This window comes from Chaetodon auriga, chromosome 7, assembly GCF_051107435.1.
Source record: "Chaetodon auriga isolate fChaAug3 chromosome 7, fChaAug3.hap1, whole genome shotgun sequence".
Classification (NCBI taxonomy): domain Eukaryota; kingdom Metazoa; phylum Chordata; class Actinopteri; order Chaetodontiformes; family Chaetodontidae; genus Chaetodon; species Chaetodon auriga.
The window spans coordinates 16,172,808-16,191,510 of NC_135080.1; the positions used below are offsets into that span (position 1 = coordinate 16,172,808).

The 18,703-nt window shown below is 42.6% G+C and overlaps 1 protein-coding gene across 1 annotated transcript; it reads right to left on the bottom strand.

Annotated features, from left to right (window-relative positions):
- Positions 1-2,041: 2,041 nt before the first annotated feature.
- Positions 2,042-14,635, bottom strand: LOC143323152 (sodium channel regulatory subunit beta-4-like). Its single transcript, XM_076734818.1, has 5 exons — positions 13,766-14,635; positions 5,223-5,386; positions 4,804-5,023; positions 4,466-4,595; positions 2,042-3,436 (listed from the first exon to the last, which is right to left on the bottom strand). The coding sequence occupies exons 1-5, from the start codon at positions 13,857-13,859 to the stop codon at positions 3,343-3,345; spliced, it is 702 nt and encodes a 233-aa protein (XP_076590933.1). The 5' UTR covers positions 13,860-14,635; the 3' UTR covers positions 2,042-3,342.
- Between the last annotated feature and the right edge of the window lie 4,068 nt (positions 14,636-18,703).

An 18,703-nucleotide genomic window follows, 5' to 3' on the forward strand; every position in this document is an offset into this window, starting at 1 on the left:
TAAATCTGTCTAATGCAGATGCATGAATTTAATGTCCATGCATTAGTCCAACTGAGATACATTAGTGCAGTGTAGATACATACATCAGTACAATGAACAGTGCCTTGGAGAGACAGAGATGCCATCACAGCCAGTCCAGACACATCTATAAAGTGCCTTATAACAGGTTATTGCATAATCTGATGTCTGTCTTATTGCTTCCATTGAAAGCAAGAACGGAAATGCACTCCAGTACCGGAGAGCAGCAGGCTGACAAAGTGAACAATTAGAAAAAATGAAATAAAAACTTGCCACAGAGCTGTGTTCCAGTGAGACAACATGTAGTCAGACAATGCCGAAACCGTTTTGACACAACGCTGCTCTCAGTCAAACTCGACAAACACAATGGGAAAATGTTGGTTTTCGTTAACTCACGTAATATATTAGGAAACAACGATGACTCTGGAATCACGTCCATGATGTCCTGTTTTGTGCAACCACTCTAAACTGTTTTAAAGTGCTGTGTTGTTTGTATGCAAGGCCAGTGCACCACTCTCTGGTATCAAAGTGGCTCTTAGCATGTGAGTACACATGTGTGTGTGTGTATCTTTGTGTGAAACTTTCAGCTGTCGGAGCTATTCCAGCTATGTGTGAGGGTGTGGCAGGGCATGTCTGCCAGCTTCACAGAAGTGACCTCTCGTACTGAGAGACAGCAGGTTCTAGTTACCAGTGGGCATCTTAGCACTTAGGTCATCCTCGCTGACTTATCACCGGATGAAGAAGTGATATCACAAAGACTTTGTTGACTTTTTCTTCGCTTACATAAAATGTGATTATTTCTAAAATGTTACAAGCTTTTTCACTTCAGCACATTCTACCATTTAAAGTTGTATATAACATAATATATTCCTCATTTCTTGACTCACTCTTAACAACTCCCAGCTCCCGCCAAACTCTCAAACACGTCTGTCCTAATGAAAACCATAAACGTTTTAGCACTAAGACACCATTACTATTTAGAAACCTAACACAAAGGCCTTATAATCTCCAATGCCCAAAATATTTAGATACAGTCACAGCAAGTAGTTGTTGGCTAATCTGAACTGAGCGAAACACTGAAAGTATTGGCTGGTTGTAGTTTCACACTGAATACGACGGGTGGCAAAGAAAAATGAACCACTTGCCTAATGGGATATACTAACACATTCATTTTATAATAACATTAACATACTGAATATAATTTTCAGAATTAATTAAAATATACCTTTTGGACTATATTTATAATAAACATCTATTCCCTGACAGAGTCTTTACATTCTTTTGCAGTGATCTGTCCCAGTGCTGTTCCCCCTGTGTTACTGAGCCAGTATCAATAGACCTGTTTGCAGTATCTCAGCTCAAGTATACATACATGTATGTGTACAAGTGTTTTCTTATGGGTATCGGAGCAAGTTTGTATTGGAAGTTAGCCAGTTCCAAGTGTGGCAATGTGGAAGTGAACTGGTATCCGGAGAACTGCAAACAGTATGTCGCTCTCTCCACTTACAGTATATCCTGCTGATGTGCCATTGAGCAAAGTGCCAGCTTCTTAAAACTCTCCAGCAGAGTTGTTCAATTGTATGATTCCAATTCAGAGATCCGTTCTTACTGTTCTTACTGTTAAGTGAGTGTAAAATGTCTGTCACCCCTCCTTCCCCACAAACACCTGCAGGCTGTTACTTTAAAAGAAGAGTCACCTTTCAATCACCCTGACCTGGTTAAGGGGGTTAAAAAAAAAGTGCAGTGTTAGGAGGTCCTTATCGAGCATTGACAGAGCGTCAGTTAGTTGAGGTCAATGTGAAGGGTTAAATGGGACCATACAGAGACACACAGACATGTTCCTGTACTGCAGTGCTAGACAACATATACTTATATGAAGTTATATAAAATGCGCACATGCTAAAAATGCATTGGTTATTTGTCAGAAGCAGCATGATTAAGTTCATTCCTTTCTATAGGGAGCTGGGTAGTTTGGGGATTGTCTTTGATGAGGGTTAGGGTTGTTTTTTTGTATTTTTTTTTTAATACATTTTCTGTGTTTTTATCCTCCCACCAGCAGAGGGAGCAGAAGCAGAACAGGCACCTGTGTTTCATCTAAAGCAAAACAATAAAACCTGTGCAGGACTGGATCCTCCGGTCACCTAAAGAAGCCCAGTGCTCAGCCTTAGCTAGCAAACATAAATCTGCTCTCAGTGTTAAGGAACCAAACACCCCCAGCAGTGTGTCAAACCTGGACCCAGCAGTAAACGTGCAAGTTGAGGTTCAGACTGGCATGGCAGTAGTTAAGGTTTATGGTTATATCTGGAATAAAAGGTCAGGGAAAAGACCTCTAGCAAACCAAGATAAGGTTTGCTAGCTACTCAGTAAAAGAGTGAGCTGTATTCAAACATGACCAATCAGTACTGCAGTATTAGTACCCAATCGGTAAATGTTAAAATGCCATTTACAAGCAGTGTTAAAAAATGTGTATTTTCCAGATTTGATTAGAACAAATTTTCTTTAATTGTGACTGGAAAATATTGGCTTCCATTTGTAAACAAAACTCTTGTTGAATGGTCCTCCAGTTTGGGTTCACAGGCGCTGAAGTGTCACGTGAGGGGTTTGAGAGAAGCGTCTCAGCAGTTTTGTGCTGTTCTTCAGTTCATATGGCAGTTCATAGATTGTGGCAATGCATCATGGCATCAAAGTGTGTGTTCCCACTGGTTGGTTTGGGTCCAGGTTTGACTTACAGTTGTGGTTTACATTGAGCCCCATGAATTCCAGCAATTCAAACATACTTGTAGCTTGTCAACTGAGACTGTAGACTGAGACTGTATTTTGGCAGTTGAATATTGAAATTCGGTCTATTAAGACAACTGAGGATCCACTTTGTGCAAAGTTCTTCCTCTAAACTGAAGTAATAGGTATTATTAGTTGTAGCACACTACGCAGGGTTCGAAGTGAAAAGTCATTGCTTTGAAGACGTAACCTGAATAAGAAAATGCCAACAATGGAAACCACAAGTATGTATGAGTGGAGGCAGAGACAGTTCACTGGAGGCTCTGCTGTAGAGAAAGTGTGAGGTTCCAGTAAGATGTGGAGCAGAATTTGATAGCAGGGGCTGTACACTGTGTAACAAATGGGCTGCCATGGAGGTGAGAGAGTGATCCAGGCCTGTGCACATTCAACACTTCCCAAATCTCAAGCATGATTTAAAATAGACATTTACATGTTGTAGTAGTTAGCCACTAGTAAGATAAAACAGTCCATCGATATCAGCATTTCTTCTCAGCGTGTACATTTGTCTAACATATATACAAACATACAGACATACTTTGCATTTGCTCATGCCTTTGGTGTCCCTTTGTTGTCGGCTTTGGCTCCTGAAAGTCCATTTTCTGTGTTGTCATTCCCTGAGGAGCTCACCAGGCACTCTTTGCTGCAGGGGGCAAAGAAACAAAAGGTTACACCCACTGAGGGAGGAACATGAGAGCGATAAGGGCTAAATATAAAGTATATATATATGTACTGCAGGGATTTTGCACAGCCTAACCCTCACCCCCATATAATAATCTTGTGTTGGACACAAATTAGAAATATGTAATTAAGATTTTACTGAAACACATACCAGAGAAGTTAATTGAAAGCCCAGAAGAAGTCTGAGAATGATGCCTCCTGCCACTCTTTGTGTATACTTAGAATCATATTTCATAAATAGATGTCAGCCTTTGCAACTCACTCCTGACTTAACAATTGTGATAGATGTAGAAAGACAAAGTGGAGACGCCACTTGTCTTTCCTTTTCTCTGTCAGACATGTGGGTCTCTCTGTTGTTTATTAGCTGCCATCACAATGAGCAGCCAGATATTATTTTTCGACAGGTCTGCACCTGTGTGTACCAATTGTCACATTTATTAAGAAGTGGTAGCAAATATAACAGTAGTCTAGTCTCATTTTAACCCAGTTAAGATGACAGTTTCAGTTGGAACTCGCCATGAAACTGCATTTCATGCAGTCATTGTCGGTTCAAGCACAATGAAATCAAGACATTCAGATGATTTCATCCATAGTCGCATTATCGAAAGCCATGTTCTATACTCTCTCTCCCTCTCTCACTCATACATTTTCACAGTATTTAGCAACTCAAATAGCAATTACCCTGCTTGATGATGCATGTCCGAGTTTACTCTCACATTATTGTGAAACTTACAACTCAATGCACAGACTGTCTGAAAAATGCATATGTTAATGGGCAAAAAAGTGTAAGTCACTATATGACAGATATAAAAGTCTGAGGTTGAATGCAGGAAGGGAATCAGTGCAACAAAATATGAATTGTCATGCCTGGTTAGCAAGTGCTAGCAGGACTATATTTGCTAACTATTACTGTCTATAATCAACTATATTATGCATTTTTCTTAAATGCTCCTCCATGTCCTGTATTCTCAACAGTCAGTCATCTACTCACTTCTTCTCATCATCCTTCAGCAGGAAGTGAACAACCAAGGCCTTTATCACCATGACAATGATAACTAAGCCAATGACTCCACCCAGCGCCGAGACAATGATGACTGTCAAAGTGTTGTCAACCTCCTTCACTGAAAAGAGGGAGAGAGGGGAAGACACTGTGAGGGGAAAGGTCGAGGATAGCAAGACGACGTAAACAATGCAGAGGTAGAGCCTTAGCAAGAGTGAGAGGAGACACTAGTAGTGAGATCGGCGTTTTTAAATCCCTGAAGGTGCAAGCCCTCGATAGAAGGTACTAAATAAAGTCAGGTGTTTTTGTGTGCAGGGTGTATCACATACTTTGGTCCACCACTATAAGAGTGAAGATAGCGCTGTGGTTGCGGTTCTTCTCTTTTGGGTTCCGGGCGAAACAGATGTACTCTCCATTGTCTTCAAAGGTGATGTTCCACAGCAGGATGGAGATGTTGTTGCTCTTCGAGGAGCCGACAAACTCCACACGTTCGTGGTACACGGCGACCCTGGGCTCCACGCCCTCAATGGGGATCACAGCTTCACATAACTACATGCACACAGACACATGTATATGCACTTAAATACACAGAGATACACAGTGAGTAGTGAGATGTATTTCCATATGCACGCAGACCTACATCAGCATATGTCAACCTAAAATAAACAGTCAATAAAGGCCATTTTTGTGTTTGCTTGTACTGTACTTGCACTGTATGCTTGCATGTCTGTGTGTCTCTGTGCTGCACCTTGAGCATGGTTCCATTGTCATTATAGTGCCAGTTGAAGTAGAGGTTTCTGATGCCAATACAAGAAGAGTAGGTGCAGGGCAGCAGGACTGTGGAGCCATTCATCGCTTCAATTGAAGACACTTTACCTGTCGAGACCTCCAGTCCACCAACACTCCATACACCTGAAGCAAAGGAGAAAGGAAAGGGTTAACATAAAAAGAAAACACAGAACATAGTACAGCACATGTACATTACATTACAGACCACCAACAACACATTCTAGATAGAAATCAAGGGGTCAGTTATAGTTCAGGCTAGTTTGCTTTCAATCCATTTTTTGGGTGCAAAAACGACAAGGGATAAAGTAGCATTTGTATGCTGGCATGCTGGGATGGGCTAGGATTACTGCGCAGATGAGTGCTGCTGATGAGTAGCGGCATTACAAAGTTAAGTAGCTTACTTACTCTAAGTACAGCTCATGAAATGACAGCTTCTGTCCTCCGCTACTCCATTTTTCTTTTCTAATGGTGATATCAATTAAATAAGAGATTCTCTCATCACTGACTGAGATTAAGTTTTGGAAATCCATCTTTTCTATGTCGTATGGTCCTCAAACAATGTTCACTGTTCTTTGTACAAGTGTTTAAGTGTCTTGAGCCTCAAACAATTTATGGCTGATGATGCCATAATCATGTGCTGAAGGGACTCACTCACACACACACACACACACACACACACACACACACACACACACGCACACGCACATACATGTTTTCTTTCATACTAGTGGAAAGAATATCCAAAACACACTTTAGGTGTTTATTTTAGTTCAGATTTCTGTTCTGGAAATTTATATAAAAAGTGCATATTTAATCAGGTAAGGCCTAATTTTTCATATTTAAACACAACATTTCAGACAAAAATAAAAATAAATTCATCTAAGTTATCAACTGGGGAAGTTTCATGGTGGTATTTACAGTTAAATTTGACTCTATCCACCTGAAGTTAATTCTCCAAACTCGTTTCAGAGTTACACATACTGTGGATTGCCCTCACAGGCAGATCTAAAAGCTTTTGTTATACATGAAATAAAAATGTATCCTGTTGCGAAGACAAGACAAATCGACTTCATAAAAAATTAAGGAGTGCAAACTGACAGCTAGTGGTCGTTCGCTTTTAGAGTCTCCACTTTATTCAGCAAAAACAGGTTGTTTGCGTGCTCTGGATCTGATCCTGTGGCCACCAGTTAACTTTCTTCTAATCTGGGTTCGGGGGAAGAGAATCAAGTTGTTCCGGTCATCAATGCTAGCACTGTGCAAAATATAGTGACCTCATTTTATTCTGTTTCCAGAGAATCCCTGTTTCCTCCCGCCTCCTTCTGGCTTTGTGCACAGTCCCATTGTAATGACACACTGCCAGTGATTGTAGACAGGGGCCAAGCAGAGGGGAATATGGAAAACATGTTGTTGAGGACAGAATGTTACTGGATTTTGGGGGGATTTTTGAGACTATAACCCCAAGGCCTGAATGAGCAATTGTCCACCGTTTTTTGGACATGTGCTATTTCAATTGTCCTTTGCTGGACTTTACAATCTGTACAGCATCTGACACCGTCTGCCCTTAGACCCTCGACTCAGATAAGGAAAAACTCAAAACCCCAAATCCATTTAACAGAAAAAAATGGAAGATCTGAGGGAGAGCAACAGTAACAGCGTCCCTCTCTCCGGATATACAAAAGATACATACAAAAGGTCTCATGTCTCTCTTTTTAAATACAAATTTATACAAATACAGATGTAAGTACACTGTAAACAAAGCCTTTTTGATTTTGTGAAGTTTAAAGTCATCAAACTTACGAGCACAAGTTATTTTTTCAATGCTATCATTGCATTCACAGCTTCTGAATGCACATTAAGCAAGGTGACCAGACCTGTCTCATTCCCAGGGCGTCAATAGCGACGCTTTGTCACGTCCCTCAGCATTTCATGCATACTCGGGCTTTCAGCTAACTCCACTGTAAACCCATCCGCAGTAATAGATGCTAATAGATACTATGTCAACTTGCTCAGAGCAAGTTGACATAGTATAAAGAGCAAGAAAGTCCACATTTGGAGGAAAGTGAGGTGGATGGATGGGTCAAACACATGACTTTCACCCAGGAGACTAGGGTTCATGTCCTCTGTGGAACCAAAAGTGAATAATCTTTTCCTAAACCTAACCAAACTGTGACCGTTTCACAACATTAACTGCGCGTTAGAAAGGCTTTCTGGCAGGAAAGCTTGGTGCATCGCTGGGATGAGAACGTGTTGGACAGCCAGGGCAGTTGCTCTGGGCATCTAATGTTGCTGTGGATGGGTTTACAGTGGAGTTAGTGTGTCTCATACTGACTCTCAAGGGTATCTTGCGTGTCTGCATGAGACATCAAGGGGTGTGTGGTATTTGACACTGGGAAGAATTGACATGTGAACAAGCCAACAGAGGCAGAAATGTGGCCAAATCAAAACAAAAACATCAATCCAGTTAATCACGAAATGTTATTAGTGCCCTGTTACGCAAATCAGAAAACACATGGTAACTCCTTCATCTCCCAAAAGCAACAGCTTATCTCGTGTTGGTATTTGGATCTTGCCGGCCGGGTTATGCAGGTTATGTTACGTCAGGTTGTGTTGGACAGCTGGTATAATTCTCAGATTGTTGCTCCGGTGCTTTGGTCACACACTTGGGGACTATTTATAAATGCTCTTCTCCACACTGACCTGCTCAGGATCACGTTGCACTTGGACATGGTGCAAACAGTGTTAGAGTACATGTATGCCTATGTGTTTGTGAAGGACTTAAATCTTTAGAAGAATTTCACGCCGCCTGCTTTGCACCTCTGTGAGGACATCATTATTAAGAAAACATTAAAACACAGGAGTTCCTCTGCTCATTTTGGATGACGTCATTTAACACCCAATGCTATAACGCATTAGGTGTTAAATGCTCGGGACACACTATAATCAGTTGGGGTAGCTCACTGTAAATTCAGATGATTTGCCATTTTTTGCTATTTTGTGTGGGATGAAAAGAAAAGATTTGCAGTAAATTGATGAATGAAAAAGAAGATCTAGAAACATTATGTTAGGGGTGCTAGCATCACATTGCACTTGATCTTTGTTCAGCCTCTGCTTATTCTCTTTGTTTAATGTACAGATGTGGCTTGTGTCAGGGCGAAAATCAAGCACAGCCATCGTTCAAAAAATGACCCGGTCTTTACTTATTCATAATTTACTGCAGCGTCTAGCAGGTTCAGCGGTGCGAGCAACATGAAAGTCTTGATCAGTCAGTGGGTGAGGATGATAAATACAGTGTGAGCCAGCAGATGTATTATTGTTTTTGTGTTGTGTCTCCGTCTTGATATCCCTTAGGCCTAGTTGTGCTGACCTGAATGCAACACATCTGTGATTTTTCGGTATTCTCTCAGTTTATGACAGTAACAGGCCTGTTTCAAGTACACACACACACACACACACACACACACACACGCATGCATGCAAATATGTTAATGCAGCCGTCCCTAACTTATCACTTATGACTAATTCAGAACTTCAGGGTTTTGTGATCATTAGGGAAACAGTGGCGAGCACACCCCAGATCTCAGCAATTAAATGTGCCGTGCATGAATTTAATTTACCTCTTCAGTAAGCGTCTGGTCTGTCAAGTCTCATAGTTCAAGAGAAGGCTAACGAGATAGATTTGTGCATTAAAAAAAATGTCTCACAAGATAATTTATAGGGATGATTTTCTAGTAGCTGTCAGGTTGATTTGTGGTGAAGTGCTAAATCTCTGAATGTTGCATTAGAAGTACAGCGTCATGTCAGCGTGTATGGCACTTTTTTTTTTTTCCTGAATTTGCTCCTCTGTCGTCTCAGCCTCGGCCCGTCTCATGTCTCCTAACATCTGAAATATTTTTACCTCCCCTCTGTAGTCGTCTCCTCTACCTTCAATAGCAACTCAGACCACTTGGGTTCTCCTTGTTCTTTTTCTGGTTTCTGGTTTTGCTCTCTTTTAATGGGCTCTTATAATTCTTTTTATTTGCAGCGCTGCTTTCTCGCTCACTTTTTTCCTCAGTCTTTCTGTCTTACTTGCGCTCAGAACTTGTTCCTCAGGGACGCTGTAACTATATAAGAAGAGGAGAGATGTGGGGAGCTGGCCTGTGTATGTTCGTGTCTTGTTGCTGTAGTGCAGCTGTGGAATCACTGACATCTTTAAGGCTTTAAATGTTTTCTGTAGCCGGCTGCTGGTCTGAATCCTTAGGGTCCCTTTTAAACAGTTAAGTAGATTAATGAATAATCTCATACTCTCCATCAATAATTAATGGGACAATGCCACAGAGCAAGATTTGCAATTAAGTGCTAGGACTGAACAATATGTATATATATTGAGTCACAATATGAGTCACAATTCAAGTGGTTTTGCATTTCATTTTTCCTGAAAAAAAAAAAAAAAAATCTGAAAATCATGACAATGTGATTTTTGCTGGAGTCCGTACCAAACAAGCATGTTCCCTTACATCCGGAGACTATGATTTATAGGCCAGAGCATCTCTGTAGCACCACAATGCTTCATTTATAATGGAATGTTCTGACACATTTTACCTTCGTCACAAAAACTGCAGCTCCTGCAATTTGGATATTGCACTTGGCCATATTGCGATTTCCATAACATTTCAATTAATTGTTCAGCTTGAGTGCTCCGGAAGGAATAATGATGAAAAGCAAAGCAAAGGAAAACAAGGGAGAATCTCTCCTCTAAATGGCTTACGCAGTGTGTCTGTCCACGCTGGGAGCATGATGATGTTTTACATATCTGTGAGGAGTGTCCCCCCTCGTGCCTAGAAATAGATTTCACACCCCCCTCGTTTTACACCTCTGCTCTCTACTATCCTTTTTTCTCTCCGCCCCCCTTCCTCTTCTCTACTCTTCTTCTATCTTCACAGTTTGTCCTGACAACACCCACAGATTCACATACTATAGTAATGTGCGGTGCTCGTCATGTTTGTGTGGCTTTTGTGTGCGTGCGTACACGAGTAATAGGCCGTAATGATATTTTTAGCTCCACTATCAAATATCTCTTTGTTCCTGTTGGGAAACATCAATATCTGAATCACTGATGGGAGGAAAAGCAACTAACTGTGTGTGTGTGTGTGTGTGTGTGTGTGTGTCCTTGGCTGTCTGTCAAGGTGAGGTTTTTTTTTTTTTTTTTTTTTAAGTAGGCCAGAGATTGAAGGGTTAATGTATTTCCGAGTGAACCCATAGAGAACTGACCGAGGACACTATTACCTCTCTGAGAAAGAGAGACTGGGAGAGAGAGAGGGAGAGAATTGATGGGAAGGGTGAGAGGGAAGGGAGGGAATGGACAGGGAGGAGAGACGTGAATGGGGGAGCAGAGGATGTAATGAAGGATGTAAAGTGTGAAGGAAGTGATGGAAGGGGTCACGAGGGATGGAGAGAGAGAGAGAGAGAGAGATGAGGGGAGTGAGATGTCCTCTCCAAGGTGAGTGAGTGACAGCAGAGCAGAGAATTACAGCAGCAGCTAAGTAACTCAATCAATGGTGTTCAAGGTGCACACTGCACGTACGGATACACACTTATGTAACACGATAACCACGCAAACAAGTAACAACATGCACATGTCATCGTATTTACATGCCGACTACTGATGAAACGGCAGTGGTAATTGCTGTGTTGTAACCTGGGCTGCTCTGCATCTGTCTGCCTCATCGCACCACGACTGTTTACAACTGTTACAAGTTGTTAACATATGGCACCATAGACCGATAAAAGTGGTTTCAAGCCAGGACAGATCTTTCTTTATATCAAAAATATAAATTCCTAGAAAAATGAGTTGATTGTTAAGTAGTGAGGCAGGACTCTTAGAAACAATGAGTTTCATCATATTTTCATCCCACATCTGGCTTTGGTTGGACCTTTGGTTCACTTGTGTTTTCCCTGGCTTCCTTTTCTGTTGCAAAAGGGTCTGTTGAGGGAGATTGCTGCAGTGTTTTGGCGAAGATTACTGGAATCTAGGAAAATAAGAGCGACAGTTGTGTGTTTCTATGCAGGCATGGGATTTCAACAGATGTGTGATGTGCATATTTAGATAGACAAAGGCTGTGCAAATACGACGTCTAACATTGCAGAATACTGATGAAAAATACACATTGATGATAAGTTGTAGTAGTGGAGAATGGAAATGGACAATGTTGTCACAAAGGAGATATGGGAGGGAGATAAGGGGTGAAAAGGTTGTTGGTTTTTAAGTTTCAGCTCTGTATGGGAGTGTGTTCCTTTAAAGGGAGTTAACTTCCACACTGGTGGTCCATTAGATGTAAAATTCCACATTCATGCACTTGGCTAGGACTTTGTTTTACTTTCTGGTGGCAGTTCTGTTGATTCTGTCATTTTACCTTCTAAACAACATTATCTTATCTTGCATCAGCTTCATCAGATTCACCAGACCTTGTGAACCAATTAAGAACAAAATATAAGAAGGTGATCTGCTAATTACAACAGCAAATACCCCGAAGCTGAAGCCACACAACTAAACATGCAGATTGGCATCCAACTCTGCACCACCAACACTATTCTAACTCACATAATCAAAGCCAATATAGTGTTCAAAACAAATTCTAGGGTGGTAAAACGTGTAGCCTGCTCTCAGTTGGAGTCCAAATTGGTCACCTGTGTTCAGCTTTGGTTTTGTACCTATTTTACATTAGGGTCACAAGCATGCACGTGGTTCTAATTTGTAAACATTTCTCACTGCTTATAATATGAGGTCAGCATATTAAGTGACATTTCAAAGTGCTACTGACCTTTCAGCACAATGGTTTTACCCAAATATTGTGTCAAAATGACACAAGCAAAATGGCGCATAAATGATGGTGTTGGATTCGGCTCCGTCTCTGTGTGTGACCTGATGCCCACAACCAGTATTTTTGTGCTCTTTCTTAAACTGGTATTTCGTTGTATGATTTTGTCATATTTTACAAGTTTTCATCACATCATGTGCAATGCCAATGTATCGTATCACTGTATTTTATTGTATGTGGGACCTGAAATGACTGTTGAACCTTGTGTGCCAACTATTGTGCATTCATTCATCTTTAATCTGACCAAATGTTTCACATCGGAGGAGTCAACCGCCTTGTGTGCCTTCATTTCATTTAACCTTGGACGCAGTTTCTTCCCACTGCTTGGTGTTGCGTCAAACTGAACTGAACATTCATACAAGACAGTCTTGAACCTTGTTCAGGGTCAGACCTCTAATACCAAACTCTGGTGTATGAGCTCTGTCCTTTCATCTTTTAGAGCTGTATGCCTGATTGCTCTGTAAACCTCCTCTTATTCATTGTTAAATAACACAAAGAAGTTTGTCCCATCATCTTTTATAGAAAGGTTTCTCACAGGAAACAAAAATAAATTCCACCACATCATGTAGTGACAGTCATAAGCAACACAAATATGTTTTTCCTTCATCTCGTCGATGGACAACATAAGTGTGAATATTTATATAATAATATATCTATAAAGTGCACCATTTATTTTGTATATTCCCAAATGGAAAAAGGAAAATTAACATGAAAGTAAACTATTAGAACTGCACAATATTTCAGTTAAGGTCAATTCTGCCACTAGAAAATATCTCTGCATGGAATTTTTTAGTTGTAGAATGGACATAAAAACCAGCAAAACATGAAATATGAAACAGTGAAATTGTGCCTTATAGCTCAGCCGTGAACTGTGCTGAGTTTCCAAAGAACTGGGAGCTAAAGGGAAATGTTGGGATGTGGGGGCACTATTGGGCGCTACAAGAAAATCAGGGAGTGTTTGAGCAAAAGCACAGATCACCACTGCACCGTACGTCACTACCAGTAATACTACACACACGCACACACAAATGTGAACTGTAACGGATGTTTATATGTACTCTGAGAGCCGTTTTTCTACATGTTTTTCTTTCCCTTCTATTGACTTCCCCTTGAAAATGGCACCGTGTCAAAAGCATGCGTGAAGACCCGTTTATCCCATCACTCATCCAGCCCAGCAGCCAGACATTTAACGTGCCCAAGTTCTGATTAACAAGGGTCTGATGTTATTGACCTTGATGCCCTCAGTGCAGCAACAAGTAAACATCACCTGTGACATCACTGTACATTTCTGCCCTCAGGTGTGGAAAGAGAATGATGAGACAGGAGAAGCTGAAGCGGAGCAGATAGAGCAGCATATGTTGGTGTGGAGTAATAAAAACAAGGTATGGATTTAAAGTGACAGCTGTGAACCACCCACCCAGACTGGCATAGAAAATACTGAAACAAAGGGAGCAAAAGGAGCAATAGAGGAAGGTGTAGAGGGCATAGAAACAAGTTTAAATGTATAGAAAATAAGAGGAATTCACCCAATCACAACCTGGCATGAAAGCAATGGATAGAAGTGCAATGTTGTGGTGTAATGTGGAGATGTAGTGGAGGAGTAAGGGATGACAGGGCAGCTGAAGGTATAGAGAGAAGTATAACTCACCCAGCAGCAGTGCAACTGCCAGACCAGCATGAAGTAGATCCCCTGATCTCAGTCGACCAGAAACACTTGAACCGGTGCTGTCCACTGACGCCATGACGCCAAGTCTGTCAGTCTGTGTTGTTGTCTGTCTGTGTGTCTTCTGTCCCTGTCTGCCAGTCTGCTCAGCCTGAACTGAGTCCAATCTATGCAAATGTGTGTGTGTGTGTGTGTGTGTGTGTGTGTGTGTGTGTGCGTGTGTGCGTGTGTGCGTGTCTCTGGAGCAAGGCGGGACACTGAGCTGTGCAGTGTGAGTCTGAAGTCCTGCTTTCAGTCCCTCCCTCTTCTCTCCTCCTCTGCACTCTGTCCCAGAAATGAACAGAGGGAGGAGGATAAATTCCTTCAGGGAGCTTTCTCCCGACCGGCCGTTCCCTGCCCTGCACTCCAGCAGCAGCCCAGGAAAGCACAGGGGAAGACAAGCTGAAGAATGCAGCAGTTGAATGAAGAGCGCAGGCTCTCCGTCTCTTGCCCTCCCTTCCTATTCTTGTCCTGTCGCTGTTTCTTGCAGACTGATTATCCAGCGAAGGAGAGCGTGAGGCGAAAGGCAGAGAGGGGAAGCGAGGCAGAGCGGTAGCAGCGCAGCGTCAGTCAGCTCCACTGCTCCAGCAGAGGCGGCAGCAGCAGCAGCAGCAGCAGCAGCAGCAGCAGCAGCAGCAACAGCCGGGGAATCAGGCTGGCCAGCAAACCCCACAGGGGGAGGCATAGGCTGGAGGGGGGGGGGGGGGAGGTGGGAGAGCACACAAGAGGCACGAAGGGATGCTGGAGCAGAGCCAGCAGCCAAGGCAGAAAAGCAGAAAGCGCGTGTCTCCCTAGCCGGCACAGGGAGGAATGAGCAAGAGAGGTACTGCAGAGGTAGGGGTGAAGAGAGAGTGAGAGAGGGGAGGAGGGGAGGAATGAAATGGGAGGGGGTGGGGGGTAATAACTGCCGCCACATGCACGCACATACACATATGCAGCCAACACAGTAAGGCTGAGTCAGCCTTACTCAAGAGGGTCTCTGAGTCGGATATGGGCTGGATGCTTCACTCATTCCACATACCCCTGACTTAACTGCATCATTTACTCCTGTCTCCACTTTCATGCGTCTCCCATTTCATGCTCCGACTACCTCTGATTTGGCAGGCTAATGCATTAGTGAGATCTGATCTTGTCCACTGGCGAGTTTTCTATCAAATGACTCATGTTTTATGTCTCTCTTTGCTTCTTCAGTTCTTCGGTAGGACTGTGTGTTTGGAAGATCTTATTTTGAATAAAAGCACAACAGCTTCATGAAGGTGTTTCTATGCTGTTGAGTTTGTTAAAGAGAATACGAAACATTTTGACATCATTGTGCTGGACTTGTTTTATTTCGCTTCATTAAAAAGTACTATCGTAAGGCACATATGTGGTATACTGCACATGCATAAACACAGGGTCGTGCCTATTATTTACATTATTGACATTTTACAATTAAACACTGCTTCCGTTTTGATAGAACACATAACACTTTGCAGCTTTCTTTCTGCAAAGATAGTCACCATCCTCTGTTGTTCTGTTATGTTTTTAAAACACCACTTTTGTCTGAAGCTCAGTAGATTCAAGCCAAACTGGGAACAAGGCCCAGACAACATCCTTTAAGGTCTGTGCACCAAAGCTGAGCCAGTCCTCCATCGTCTGTTAATAAAACCATTACTTTTAGCACAGGTAACTACACTGTAAAAGGCCCCCATAGCTTATGTTCTGCGGCTCTCACTGTGGTCACAAACCGCAAGGTGTACATGGGCAGCAATGTGTGATTTCCACCACATTACAAAACATGGAACCACCAGGAGAGTAGACAATCATAGCGCACTTGTCATCCATCTCAGTTTAGCCTTCAACACAACACAGTGGCAGTGAAGGATCGCCAAAGTCCACAGCGTGAATGTGGAGGCTGACCTCATTCACAGGATTCATGACTTCCTCGCCTGTCGAGCGACACATCAACAGTGTCATCACATCAGGGCCACACCCGAGGCCCGTTTCTCTTTACTCAGTACAGCTTCCAGTTTCATTGAATGCTGTAAGTAGAAATGAAACTTAATGTAAACAAGCAAAGGATTTAGCATACATTCTAGATCAAATACCTAGTTGAACATTGGTGGAAGGACAGACTTTTGATTGACACTCTACAGACTTGCAGAGGCTGCCAAAGGGGACTGTTCATCATCTGTAAACTGCTAGCACTCCATGTACAACCCCACCAACACCTACTGTACTGTGGAACATAATTGAACCCTAAACCCTTGGTCCATCCACATTTCACAGGAAATGATTCATGCATCAGACCAGTCATACACAAAGTCACCGTAGTCACTTCAGACTCAGCACACCCACTACATTGCCACAGACTGCTTGTCTGGCTGCAGGCACAGATGCTTGAATCCTCTCCTTGCTAGCCACTAAACATAAATCTGTGCATATTTTTGTGCTATAGAGTGTTTATTCTCCTTCCTGGGTTGTTTCTTTTGTGCGGCTGTGGTTGCTTGATGTTTATGTGTAGTGCCTGTGAACTGATATTACCTTGCAGAGAACAATAGAAATCCACTCTCCTGTATTGTCATGTAAGAAAAAATGGAGGAATGTCATCGATACTTTGGCGCGTGTTCCAACGCAACTACAACGACGTTTGTTTTAACTGCAGCACCTAAATGCCTTTTGAAATTGAGACTGCGCATTTCTGTGAGGTCTTGGCATCACACAGCACATTTTTGTGATTTCTGTGATGACTTGGCACCACAGATATGTGAGATGTTTTGGCATCACTTTCTTCTCCCTAGAGTTTTGGCACATTGTGGGTTGTAGCTTATTCTGTGATTATCTCGTAGCCTGACAGTTATTATGCTGATTTTTCAATGAGCAAATCTCATGATCATTTGTGTGTTACTGTGCATTTCAGGTTTTAATAGAGATGACAAATAGATTTGATGTATTTCAAAAAAAATAGGAATGAAAAAAAAAAAAAAAACGTACTTCCTTCCGCTTTGCAGTTCTCATTTCCTGTGTTATTCCCGTTTTCCTTAATTATCCATACTGACATGATGGATGCTTGACCTACCCAACACAACACGTACACACATGCGTGCGCACGCACACCTCCACATGTTGTCAGGTGATCCATCTCTTGGCATCTGATGTCATTTCCAGGTTCAAGTGTGTGCGTGGGGGGCAGTGACAGATAGTGAGACACATATGGTACTTTAATGCTGCAAGCTCTATGAAGATAAATAGATACTAGAGTTAAATACCTGGAAGGAGACTGAAATGCAAACATGTAGCGATACATGCATGTGCATCTTTGCATATGCATGCCAACACAGTCACATGTGAGCACACACACCTGCCTCTGGACAGGGTGACCTTGGACGCTGTGTATGGAGGGAAGGCGGAGCAAACGAGGACATTACACTGATGAGAGGAGAGGAGGATGGTAGGGATCAGGAGGGGTGAGAGCAAAGAGGTTCAAGGAGAGGACGGGTACGGGAGGAAAGGAGGGAAGAGTGGACAGGAGAGAAGGAGAGAAGGTGGAGGGACCACAGGAGCGAAGGGAAGGAGAGACGACAGGAGGCAAAGGAGGGAGGTGAGATGAGAGAGGGAGGGAGGGAGGGAGGGAGGGAGTAGAGGATCTGTTTCTGGGACGGCCAAGGCAGTGAAATGCTGCAGTGAAGCCACACAGCTGAGCCGGTCCGAACACAGCGACTGAGAGACACAGAGCTCTCAGCCCCTTCCCTCTCTCTCTCTCTTTCTGTCTCCATACCTCCATCCTCTCTCACCCACCACTTTCACCTCACACTCTGATTAACCTTCCTCTCACCCCATACTTCGACCTGCTCTATCCCCCCTCCCCCTTCCCCTCCCTGCCTCTCTCTCTCTCTCTCTCTTTGCACCAGCCGGTGAGTGAGCAGATTTCAGAAAGCATCCTGAGTGGAGGAGGACAAGTGGGGTGGGCCTCTCTCTACCTCTCGTTTTCTTCTGTCCTTCCTCTTTTTCTTCATCTGAGCTGGTCAATCTGTCTTCTCCAATACCCATCCTCTTTTTACCTTCATTTTGTTGGTTTTTACATGTTGTCGCATGCTCGTAACTCTCTGTTATTTCCACTGTTCTTGTCTTTGCATGCCTTTCCTCTCTTTCTCCTATCTGTTTTGTCCCCGCGGTTTGTGCTCCTCTTGTCTGTCCGTCCATCCTGTCTGTCGGTGGGGAGCAGGGACCATCAAAAGGTGAGTTCTGTCTAAAGTTAAGAGCAGGTCTCTCGTAGCCTACATACCGATTCACAGACACACACATGCGCACGTATCTGCTTTGGAAGTTAGAGTGGTATGTAGCACGCTTCAGTGTTGGTATGTAGTGAAACCTGTGCAGGACATGCAGCCGGCCTCTTGGAGGAGATTTTGTGTTGGAGGCTTGCAGCCTCACAGTTTGGTGTTGTTGTGTAGCCTTGTATGGTCTCATGGTTTGGAGTTAGACGTTAGGAGGGTAGTTTGAAACCGGTGATGGTTTGCTTGATGCTGGCAAGATGTTGGCTTGCTGTGGAAAAGGTTTAACTGCAAAAAAAAAGTTAAGAAAGGTTGCAATTTATGTGTGTGTTTAACTGCAACTAGAATGTTAAAATACTCCTATATGGTCTCTTCTGTATCACTGGCTGTATACAACCAGAAAAAAGTTTCATGTAATCTTCTAATCTGATACCATCTTATCAATTTAAGTGTATGAAATGTGTCCTACTATTATCGTGGCCATTATCTAATTTTTATTTTTTTTGTTGTGGTTTTTGGAAATGAAGGTTTAATAAGAACCTCCATGGTTGTTTCTTGAATAGGATTTTTAATAAGCTGCAGACTATGCTATCTATATGGGGTGATCCAGTATATTGATTTTTAAAAATGC

What these genes read in the sequence shown, in the direction of transcription:
- LOC143323152 (XM_076734818.1), bottom strand. Translation starts at nt 13,859, where the DNA reads ATGGCGTCAGTGGACAGCACCGGTTCAAGTGTTTCTGGTCGACTGAGA. An exon ending in ACAATGGAACCATGCTCAAG is followed by an intron (nt 5,024 to 5,222) that starts GTGCAGCACAGA and finishes GTGTGCATGTAG; the next exon opens with TTATGTGAAGCTGTGATCCC. An exon ending in CTGAAGGATGATGAGAAGAA is followed by an intron (nt 3,437 to 4,465) that starts GTGAGTAGATGA and finishes TGCCCCCTGCAG; the next exon opens with CAAAGAGTGCCTGGTGAGCT.